Source organism: Elephantulus edwardii, unplaced genomic scaffold, assembly GCF_000299155.1.
Source record: "Elephantulus edwardii isolate Elephantulus edwardi_28Jun2011 unplaced genomic scaffold, EleEdw1.0 scaffold00007, whole genome shotgun sequence".
In the NCBI taxonomy this organism is placed as follows: Eukaryota; Metazoa; Chordata; class Mammalia; order Macroscelidea; family Macroscelididae; genus Elephantulus; species Elephantulus edwardii.
Genome location: NW_006399757.1, coordinates 4569631 through 4581753, shown reverse-complemented (window position 1 = coordinate 4581753; position 12123 = coordinate 4569631). Strand labels below are relative to the sequence as shown.

At 37.1% G+C, this 12123-nt stretch overlaps 1 protein-coding gene across 1 annotated transcript in view; it reads right to left on the bottom strand.

The window, feature by feature from the left end:
* The window catches only part of GLCCI1 (glucocorticoid induced transcript 1), a 149823-nt gene that overhangs the window by 137367 nt on the left and 333 nt on the right, over nucleotides 1-12123 (bottom strand). The window contains exon 2 of the mRNA XM_006880375.1: nucleotides 12001-12123. Coding sequence (XP_006880437.1) covers nucleotides 12001-12123 — 123 coding nt within the window. The remainder of the gene's footprint in view (nucleotides 1-12000) is intronic.

Sequence of the window (12123 nt, the reverse complement as noted above, 5' to 3'; positions counted from 1 at the left end):
GAGTCGATTCTGACTCAAAGGTGCATAAAAACAACAAGAATAATGTGTTTTATAAGCAGTCATTTGTAATAGAAACGTCAGCTCAAACTTCATCCACCACGCAGTGTATACAACGACTTGTCATCTAGTGAATTCTGACTCATGGAGTTCCAGTGTATTTCAGGGTAGAACTATGTTTTCAATGGATCATTTTTCAAAAGTTGACTAAATTGTACTCCCAAGGCTACAATGGGTTGCCCTGAACAACATCAATCTTTTGGCTGGTTGTTTAACTTCCTGTGCCACTCAGTGGATCATGATGTTGTGTACTGTCCAGTTGGGACTGACTCATAGCTTACACTCCAGAGGGTTTTAAAAAGCAGTGAATCACATGGGAGTTGCTTGCCCATCTTTTTGCCACAGATCAGCTAACAGATTCAAACTTTTGAGTTGCCAGCACAATTCCTTGCCACTAGGCCACCAGAACTCATGCCACCCAGGGAGGCTCTAAACATAGACTTAAACACCACAATAAAAATAATTTTTAATGTTACTAATGAAAGGAAATGTTGACAATAAGAGCTTTAGAATAAGCAAAAGTGACACTAAAATTTAGAAAAAACAATATACTGGAAGAAATTACTAAAACTGAAATGGAAATTTCTCTTCTACATCTTATCATCAAACCTAGAAAGAAGTTAAAAGGGCCCAGGGGCATAAAATGAAAAGGTAGTATACTGTTCTACCACCATAACATAGAGACAGCATAGTGAAAGCTAATAAAATAGCTAATCATTTAAAAGTAGTGACTCATAAAGGTTTGAATTTAAAAAAAAAGGTTTGAATGGAGTCTTAAGATCCTTTTTTTTAAAAAAAATTTGCATTATAAAATGTGAATATACAAAAAGCTTTATTTTACTTAAGTGTTAAGACTTCACATGAAAGGTATCTTTTAAAAAGTAAATACTAAATAATGTCATAACAAAGTGGTAAGTCCTTTAAAGACTAAGAGGAAGGCCCACTAATGGCATAATATGGTTTCAAAGTGCTTATTACATTTTTATACACACACTTGGAGCCAGAGTAACTGCGGATAGTTGTAGCTATTTTAAGTAGTATGGACTCTAGAGCCTAGTCCCATTTAGCTTTCTCTTTACTCAATCTTCAAAGCTATTTTTAGCCTTTCTGTGACTTAACTGTATAAACAGTATGAGCATTCATGGTACATATTTTCCCTGCCTAACAAATTGGATTCTAAAAGAAACTTAAAAGGTGGCAGCTTAGTGAGCTACAAAAGCATTTGGGGCTTTCTATACACACAATAGGGCCCGGGGCAAACTGCTTCTCAAAATCTCATTTCCTCACCTGTGAGAAGCAGGTAACAACAATAATGTATATTGCGTTGGGTTAGGATTCTAGATGATGGCAACATTTTGGGGGTTTTTTTGAGGGGGTGGGCCATAGGACGGTGGGTTTATATTGATATATGGTAATGAACAGTCAATTCCACGCACATAAATAAATTATAATTAAGAATCATTGCATCTAATATTTAGGGGGCTCTGAAGGCCTAGTGAGAAAAGAGTTGCTTTACTGTACCAAAGGCGGGGGTTCAAATCCATCTGCTGCTCTGTAAGAGAAAGATGAGCAATCCTCTCCTGTGTGATTTACAGCCCCTGCAAAACTGCTGGCCGGTCAGCTATAACTCGGTTCTGACTCAATGGTAATGAGCTTTGAGGGAATCTAACAGTCAGCTTTTCCCCCATTTTTAAGCAGTCTTCTCCCCTACTTAGCCAGTGGATAGGAGGCAAAGGGTTGGTGATTTCTTACAGTAAAATGTTAAAATGGGAAATGGATTCCAGCCTCTTGACTCCAAATCTATTTTTCTCCATTATGCTTTCATGGAACCACTTAAAGATTTCCTTAATTTAGCAGATAATCTGATAAAATTAATTGGAGAAAGAGTTAGGTTATTGTATTAAGGAATAATATATACACATATGCTTAACTTTATTTTCATAAGACAAATAATTCTAAAAGTAAAAACTACAGGATAGGGAAACTTCAGATGTCATTTATTCTTATATTTATGATCTACATAACAATTAATTATGTTATCAAAGTAAGTATTAATAAAATTTATTAACTCACATTGAGTTCAATTCTGTCTTACTATCTACCGAAGAATATAATAATTTCAGAAAATGTCATTATAAAGGTAATTTTCAGTAATGGAAAGGTTAAAATAAGTGATCTTAATTCAATACTGCTATAAAAATATTTCCTAATAATTTTATAGTAAGGCACTTTTACTATGTTGTTGTTCTGTGCCATCAAGTCGGAACTGACTCATAGTTGATCCTCCAGTGGGTCTGAGAGATTGTAAATAACAGATTGTCCATCTTTATCCTAAGGAGCAGCTGGTAGACTCAAATTGCCTGCTTTTGAGTTGGCAGTGCAGCTCCTTACCACTAAGCCAGCAGAGCTCCTTTTCACTATCAATAGTAATATTGATAGTAAAATAGACACGTATTTGATATTTGCTAACAATATGAGGAAAATTGCAGGTTTTGCCTTTCGATTATTAAATGAACTCAGATAATTGGTTGATTTAACTGTCCTATTAATTTGGCATTTTTTAATCAATATGACTATTTTGGACAGTTACTTTGCACACAATACTGGGTTTCATTAGACTCTAATGTATACTTATTTCTGGTGAGCCATCATTAAGATATACTATGACGGTACAGCCATGAAGAACTTAAATATGGACGTGAAACTCAGAAATTACAGAGATATACATACAACTGTTGGCTCTTAAGAGTAGGAAATCAACCTAGCACTAGTTTCTAAAAAGTGGGTTCTGAAAAATTAAGCACTTTTACCATTATGATGTTGTTGTTGTTAAATGCCATCAAGTCGTAGGTGACTCATAGAGACCCTATGAACCAAAGACCTGAACACTTGTATAACCTTCTTTGTTTGTCCAAGTTCATAGGGTTTCCAGAGGCAAGCTATTTTGGAAGTAGATGCCACTCCTGCTTCCAAGCTTGTTTTAATCAGGGAGCTCCCCCAAACACTGTCCGCCATAAGTAAATTTTCACAATTTATGAAGTTATAAAGAAAATAATTTCTCATTGTTGTTGTTATTGTTGTTATGTGCCATCAAGTCGCTTGCAACTCATAGTGATCCTATATACAATAGCTCTGAATCCTGCTCTATCCTGAACCAACCTAATTGTCTGACACACCTATACCAATTACCCCAGTCACTGAGTCAATCCATCTCATTGAGGGTCTCCCTCTCTTACATTGTCCCTCTCCAAAGCCTGGATCCTCCTTGTAACATGCCCAAAGTAAAATGAAGCTTCAGAATCCTTGCCTCAAAGAAGCTGCCTGGTTTCACCCTCTCTAGGACAAACCTGTTAGTTCTCCAAGCGGTTCATGGTATATTCAATACTCTTCTCCAGCACCACAGTTCAAAGGCATCAATTCCTTATATCATCCCTACTCAAGTACAGCTTTCTGATGCATAGCAAGTAACACAGCAAGTGAAGACCACGGCCTGGATCATGGGCACCTTAGTCTCCAGGCTGACATCACTGCTCTTCAGTACTCTGAAGTGGTCCCTGACAGCAGATTTTCTCAATGCAATTCGTCTTTTGATTTTCTGATTATTAAAATGTAATTCAAAGCAGGACAGATTCTAGATATAAGAACCAGATATAATCAATTTCATTGAATTCACATCCTTCCAGAATAAAGATTTCTCCCTCCCACACACAACTATCTCCCTCTTATTAAAGGTAGAAAACAAAGAAAAATGAGCAATTCATTCATATTCTATTTTGTTTAACTTAATCATATTTTGGTCACATGTCATTAAGTCAGAGATGATGATTCGTAAGGACCCTATGTACCACAGAGCAAAACACTACTCAATCCTGAACCACCTCACAATCACACTGCACTGCATGAGCCCATTCTCGCAATCACTAAGTCAGTCCACCCTATTGAGAGTCTCTTTTTTTATGATCATTTTAGCAAGGATGACGGCTTTCTCTAGTGACTGACCTCTCTTGAGAGCATATCCAAGGTATGTGAGGTGAAATCTCAGCATTCTTGTTTCTACGGAGCATTCTGGTTGCACTTCTTTCAAGTTGTTCTTTTGACGGACAATATTAAAAATACATACTTCATGTTCTTCACCAATAGCACAACTTAAATGCATCAATTGTGATTTGGTCTTCCTTATTCATTATCCTACTTTCACACATACACAGGAAGTGATTGAAAACACTATAGTTTGAGTCACATCTACCTTAGGCCTTAAAGTAACACGTTCTTGTTGTTTAACAAATAGAAGACATTTTGAAAGTTTCAAAACATATCCCTGTACAGTATAACAGTGCTTTGGAAACAATTAAAAAATCATTCTTTGCCATTCCAGTTTGCTCAGAAATTATAGTCTGACAACCAACATGAAAGAACTTTTGAGTTAGGAACAAGACGAATGAACAAACTACCTACAATCAGATTTGCAATCCAAATTCACCTGCTGAATGAAAGTATACATTGCCTGTTGTTAGGTGTCATAGAATCAAGTAAAATTCTTAGAGACCCTATGAACAACAGATCTGACTTCTGTCCTATCCTGTGTTATCCTTACCATCTCTGATGCACTTGAGCCTATTGCTGCAGTTACCATATCAATCCATCTCATTGGGGGTCTTCTTCATTTCTTTCATTGAGCTGCATTTTTCCAAGCATGATATCCTTTTCCAAGGAACAGTCTCTTCTAGAAGCATGTTCAAAGTATGAGAGACAAAGCTTTCTCCGCCATCCTTGCCTCCAAGAAGCACTCTGGCTGCACCATTTCTAAGACATGCCTGTTTATTCTTTTGACATGGGATAATTTAATACCCTTCTCCAATACCACAACTCAACAGGCATCGATTTTTCTGTCATCCTTATTTAGTGTCCAGCTCTCAGAGGCATAGCAACTGACTGAAAAGACCATGGCCTCAGTCAGGTGCAGCAAAGTCTTCAAAGTGACATCACTGCTCTTCAGCATTTTGGAGAGATATCTGACAATGGTCTTGCCCAAAACAATATGGTCCTTAACTCCTAATTGCTGGTACCAAAAATACTGACTGTGGATCAAAGTACAATAAAATCACTAACAACTTCAATCCTTTCTCCAACGATCATAATATTGCCTATTAGCCTAGTGGTGAGAATTTTTGTCTTCTTGATGTTGAGATGCAATCCATATTGAAGGCTGGAGTCTTTCATCATCTGCAGCAAGTACTTCAGGTTCTCCTCATTTTCAGCAAGCAATGTTGTGTCATCTGTATAACGCAGGTTGTTGATGAGTCTTCCTCCAATCTTGATGCTACATTCTTCTTCATAGAATTCAACTTCATTAATTATTTGTTCAGCATACAGAATGAACAAGTATGGAGAAATGATACAACCCTGACACCACACCCTTCCTAATTTTAAACCATAAAGTATTCCCTTGTTCCATTCAATAGTTTCTTGGTCTAGGTATAGATTTCATGTGAGCACAATTGTATACTGTAAACCTTCAAAAATAAGTTTTCTTCCTTCCTGCTTAGAACAAGAGACAATGCATAATTTAAAGGAAGCCAGTTAATCATGAATTTATCTCCTCTTAGTATTCGTCTCAGTAACAATCTGACATAAATTATACTGCTAAAGGTATCTACCCAATTTGTTATTATTCGAATGAGATATTGGGAAATAATTCATTATATGTTCATAATATAAGATGCAAAGATGTTTAGAGATTACTGCTAATCTTTTATAGTTAATTTCACAAATAAGCAAAAATTTTCTTTTTTTTTTTCTTTTTCATAAATTAGCTGGATGTTGGGTTAAGGTTTCTTCTGATGTCCAGTTAAGTGGCGGAAAGGGAGACAGCTTCCGGGACAATATCCATTTCCTAGGCTGCTCTTTCTGTCCTTTACTTGGTTGTAATTTTTAGGTTGTTGTGAGGTGTCATCGAGTGGAGTACAACTCATAGCGGCCCAATGAACAAAAGATCTGAACCTTCCTCTAATCTGTGCCATCCTCATACTTCCTGACACACAAGAGCCCATTGTGGCAGTCACTGTGTTAATCCACCTGTTTGAGGGTTTTCCTCTCCTTCGCTGACCCTCAACCCTTCCTAGCATCACATCTCTCTCCAAGGAATAGCTCCTCCTAGCAACATGTCCAAAGTTCTTGAAACAAAGCCTCATCATTCTTGTCCTTTAGTTTATATTGGTTTAGACTGATATTTAACAATAGAATAAAAATTGTATGCTGAAGACAAAAGATAAGTCATAGGTCTAAGACAGATTCAATGGAATAACTTACCCTAGTAGTGATTTAAAATTTTAAATTCTAGACAAGAGACATAACACTAAAAAAAAAAAGTGATAGAATATACTATTTGGCAAACTACTAGCTGCATGGGAAAGCTTTAATAAAACAGGCTTTTAGAAAATTTTAAATTACCTAAGTAGGGATTACCCTCTCCTCCCAATCATTTTTTAACATGGCCATTAATTTCCATTTTCATTCAATGCCATAGTGTCCTAGTTACTCTTTTGGCTGTTATTTGCATCAAACCTGCATGAGAGAGCACTGGTGGTATAGTCTGTGGAAATCTGCACTGCTATCCTAAAGGTCAAAAGTCTCTGGCAGTTCAAATCCACTATGCAGCTCTGTGGGAGAAAGTTAAGAAGTCTTCTCCCATGCAAATTACACCCTTGGAAACTGGATAGAGGGACACTATGAGTTGGAACTGGCTCAGTGGAAAAGAGGGAGACAGAAAGATAAAACACCTGCACTATCATTAATAAAATAAAAAACATTAATGTTGCCATAAATCATCAATATTTCTCCAATGTAGACATTTTAATATGTATTAAATTCTTGAAGAAAAGTCTACTACAATAAGTGAAATGTCTGTTTGCAAAAAGTGCTGTTTAATGAAATGGCCATCAGTTCAACACATAAACCTTCACATAGTTAAAAACTGATCCAGATGCTCTATGCATCTTAATAAATTATGCTAATGCTGACTAATGCCAATTCTATGTGTGTCAGAGGAGAGTAACATTCCTCAGGGTTTTCGATCGCTAACTATGCAGAAATAGATTGCAAGGTCTTTCTGCTAAGGCACTTCTAGGTAGTTTCACTATTTAGCAGCTCAGTATATTAATCTGTTTCTACCACTCAGGGATTCCTTATACTCTTCACTCTTGTTTAAGTACTATTGAGTTGGCTCTGACTCATAGCAACCCTACAAACAACAGAATAAATTGTACCCATTCGGCACCATCCTCAGTCTCTGCAGTGCTTAACCCACTGGTGCAATTGCTGTGTTCACTTATCTCACTGAAAATCTCCCTCTCCTTTCGTGTCTCTCCACTTTTCCAAGTATGTCCTTTTCTAGGCACTGACCTCTCCTGGTGACATGCCCAAAGTCTAATCATCTCACCTCTAAGGTGCTCTCTGGCTACACTGCTTTCAAGACAGATTTGTTTATTCTTTTGGCTGTCCATGGTATCTAACACACATAATTAGAGTAATAGTCATTTAATAATATAATCTTTTAATATAAGGTAATAACTGAAGATTAAATGGACTTATCTATTTACAAAAGGACTTATCTATTTTGTTATTCACTTACTGATGTAAAAATTTTGTATTGTGAATCAATCCATGGGAAATATTAAAAATGTAAGTAATAAAAATTACTAACATTTACAGTAGTCCTCAAAGGTGTGACATCTTTGCCAAAACTTAGTATTTTAAACCTATCACTTTTGAAAAAAAATCATTAGGGCTTTAACATGCTTATATGCTAGTACAAGAAAGTTCTGAAGTTAAGTTCCTCTATGTACTCTTAAGAAAATTAAAGATAGAGACCCTAAGTGACAAGAATATCAGTCTGAAAATTAACTTTATAGGAAGAGAATGTTTGAGTTTCCTCAAGAACAAAAAGTTATCAGGTATTTTTGCATTCAACAAATTGAGCACAATAATAAAAATTACTTTAAAAGAGGAAATTCCAATTAATGAAAAGATAATTCTAACAATAAATGGAAAACAAGTGAACTGATTCACACATACAAACTGTTTGCAGTCACTAGACATTATATGCTGGCTGGCTTTGTATTTTATTTTAGAACAGAATCATAACTTATTGTATGTATAAAACAATGAAGCTCTCAAGACACTCATGAAAAATTCTAATCAAATTCCACTTGAGAATTAGAAATCTGATAAAATCATTAGGTCTAAATAAATCTGATATGTAAAACCAGAAACTAAAGCATGCACTTTTCAGTAGCAGGAGCTATATATAAACTATAATTGCTTCATGTTTTTGTTACTAAATTTGGTACATTAAAAAATAAATAAAATTCTTCATCGAGACTATATCCACTAATGCTACTGTTCTTTCACATAGGTTAGAACTCATTTAGTCTTTACTTGAAAATTTACATTTGCTATTTATTATCTTGTAAAGCAAAATATTTAGCATTTGCTTCATTTTTAAATCCATAGGTTTTGGTGTATGAGGATTCATAAGGAAACAACTTTATTTTCCTTTGGTTGTTAATAGTTTAGCTTATAAAGATCATTATTCTAACATTAATATCCTGCTATATTCTCATTTGAGTTGCTCTATTTATCCCAAAGGTAGACTTTATGTATTACCATCACAAAAAAATAACTATTTGCATAATACTTTATGATTTTACATCTATTACAAACACATCACAGGGAGCCTGATGATGCATTCATCTGCTTGTCATTCACCACTTCAAGACCCTTCAGAATTTAACAAGGGGAAAGGGGGCCACACTTTGCTAATGACAGTAGTATAGAAATGAATATAAATAATGAACCCTTAAGATATAAAACATGAAAGAACAAATAAAAAGGTGATACAAAAACAAAACAGTTCCAATTTGTATATCTGGAGCTTTATGCATCTTCTTATTTTAAGTTATCTAAGCCTTCAATACAAAAATAAGGAAAATTATATTTCCTGAGTTTCATAAAGTAATATTAGAACACTAACATTTATTGCTATTATGCTAAAATGTATCTATTATCTCAAAAATAAAATCACAAAGTTGACAATTTATCCTTGTAAAGTCATTTGAGTATCAATTTTCCATTTTTCTAGCATATTAGTAAGGAGATAATGATCCAATATGCTTACAAATGATGTTTTTTCTTAATTTCTTCTTGGAAGAACAATTACAAAGAAAACGGTTTAAACTTCTTTTGTCCATACCTATCACTCTAGATAAAAATGCGTCAAATATTGACTGTTCAGATATGTTCCCTCTGGTTCAAATTCCCAAACTACTTGGAGCTTTTTGTAAACAATATGTCTCTCGACTATATGCATATCCCTTGAGTCACCCACTATTTAATATTTTTTAAAATGTAGTTTTAAATATATTTTAACACCATTATCTTAAACATGTGCATATATATATGTTTATGCATTCACACACATACACATACAATTCCGGAGTGTGCATAAATGTATAAAGGGAAGGTGGTAGAGGGCAGAAGAAGAAATGGAGCACGTTGTTGTTTTTCATTCATGCAGTAGAGTGATGTCAGTGTCTGCAGCAGCAGCCGCTGTGGCAGAAGCCTTGACCTGTGGAGGCTAAAATCCACTGAAGTCAGAGTCTTACAGAATTCAAAAGAAACTGAGTAGATAATGGCTTTAAAAATCAAACCAACTATTAATACAATGGGTTTTAAATTGCTAAGCAGGCAGATCAGTTATGCACAATTTTAATTTGGATGGAGGAGGCAAGATGGGATGAGGAGGAGGAAGATGGGGTAATAAAGGCAGCAAATTAGGGGTGAGGGGTGGGCACAAGAGCCTGCATTCAAAATCACCTAAGAGTAAGAAACTGGTAAAACCACCTGGTGTTACAAAGGCAAAAAGGCATCTCTAAGCACAGAAAGCCCTCCTTGCCATCATAGCCTGTGTCTCCCTGATGATGCAAATCTGTCTGCTGCACAACCAGACTCAGAAAAGTGTTTTCATCATGATTGCATTAAAACTGCATTAAAGTCGGATGTGCCATACTACAACAAAGAGAACAGCTTAAGCCTGATCACAAATTTCATTAAAACTGCTTGATGACAGAGCATGCAATTCCTAGGCAATTAAAGCTTTTCAAGGATGTAGAGAGAAAAAAAAAACCCAAGTTGTACTATAATGTGTAGATGTTAGTGTTTATCAACAAAAGGGGAGGAGGTTCTAGGTGGCCATACTATTGTAATAATTGCTGAAACTACTCTTAGACTATCCACAAAAATCCTGTGTATGCAAACATGCAATGCTTATTTTATCATTCTTGCATTAGTCTATAAAACCCCACACTCAATTTACTCACTGTTGAAGCTAAAACACTCAGAAATTTACGTAACGCTGTCTTCTTTTTGTTAGTCCTCATTTAATACAGCTCTAGAAAATGTGCAAGAGAGCTGCATATGGCATTAATCTGTTAGAAAATGGTGGCCTTTTCTATAAAATACAGCCAAAGATGTGTGGTCATTATTAGGGCGATCACGTTGTTTTCATTCATTCATTCAGGATTTGCTGGAGGATGTCAGTTTCTGCAGCAGCTGGCTTGACCTGGGGGAGGAGTGGGGGAGCAAATTCCTCCTGGTGCATACAGATTACAGGATGTGTTTCTTAGTGCTCATGTACACATCCCACTGCACTACCTCTTACTCTGGTTCACTAGTAAGAGGTCTGAAAACAAGCGCCCTAGCAACATGCCAATTACAGATCTGAAATATTAAAAACAGAACTGCAAACTGTCAAAACACAGTTTCTCCATGTCTAAGACTGCCATCAAGAAAACATTAACAATCCACATACCACATAAACATTGCACAGAGTTCCACAGTGTTTCTCTTCTAGCCAGAGATCTACCTCCCCTCCTCAAACGATGTGCCCTCCACAATGCAGCAGGAGCAGCATCTGTACTTGTAAGCTGGTATCTAATAGTATTACCTACTCCATTCTCCCTTATGAGCTCTAGGTCGCTGTTTTGCTGTTCTCCCCCAGGACCCAACTAGATCATTCACTATGTCCCTAGATAGGCACGGAATCAAATCAAAACAGAAAACATTACGGAATCTCATAGCATCCACCAGCTCAACATTACCTTTGACATCTAACAAAAAAAAAAAAAAAAAGAACGAACGAACGGGGCGGGAATCTTGAACGGTTCAATAGAACTCTTCAATGTTCTTATAAGTGGAAAGAAAAACATCCTGTAGGAATGTTTTTGTAAATTTACCATAGTAAAAAAAAAAAAAAATCTTGAGTTGGGCATAAACCGCTTCCAGTGCAGTACTGCTCTGATGCATGAGACTATATAGAGGAGACTCAAGAAAATAAAATTTAAAACCCGGGTATACTTCAACTGCACACTGAGCATTGTCCCTCTCAACATCCAGCAGATAGCTTTACACCCTACCTCCCACCACTACCCCTCCAAAAAAGAAAAGGCAGGCAGGCATTAAGCCGGTAGTTAGAGGCACGTTAGGAACTTTGTAGGAAGCACAAAGGCTGCAGAGATTACAACCACCACCACCTTATCCGCTGCTGGAGAGTTTGTGTGCATGCTTAAGTGTTTTGCCCAAGTCGTCCTTTCCAGCCACGAACAGCACACACGCGAGTGAGCTAATCATCTATTACACTGAAAAACCTCTCAAGGCAGGCGAATGACGGGAGCTAAAGCCGAGGGACAGCAGCAGGGTCACATAAAAGTTGCAGTTTTCAGTGCTCTCAGCCAAGCCCGCAGCGACCATAGGGGGAGAGATTCCCAAAGCCACTTTCACACCTTCGGTAATGCACTAGCAAAGAGAACCCCGGAGAGGCTGACGTTTCCACGGAGGGCACCGTCGGGGAGACGCAGCCCGAGAGAACGGGAGGGTTGGGCTCGCTACCTCTGCACACAGGCGAGCCGGGGCTCCGTCTCTCAGGTGAGCTGCTCCTCCGGCGGCTCTCGGGGGACCTTCTCGGGCGGCTCTTGGCCCGCGGCGCCTGCTCGGCCGGTGCTGCGGCCGCCG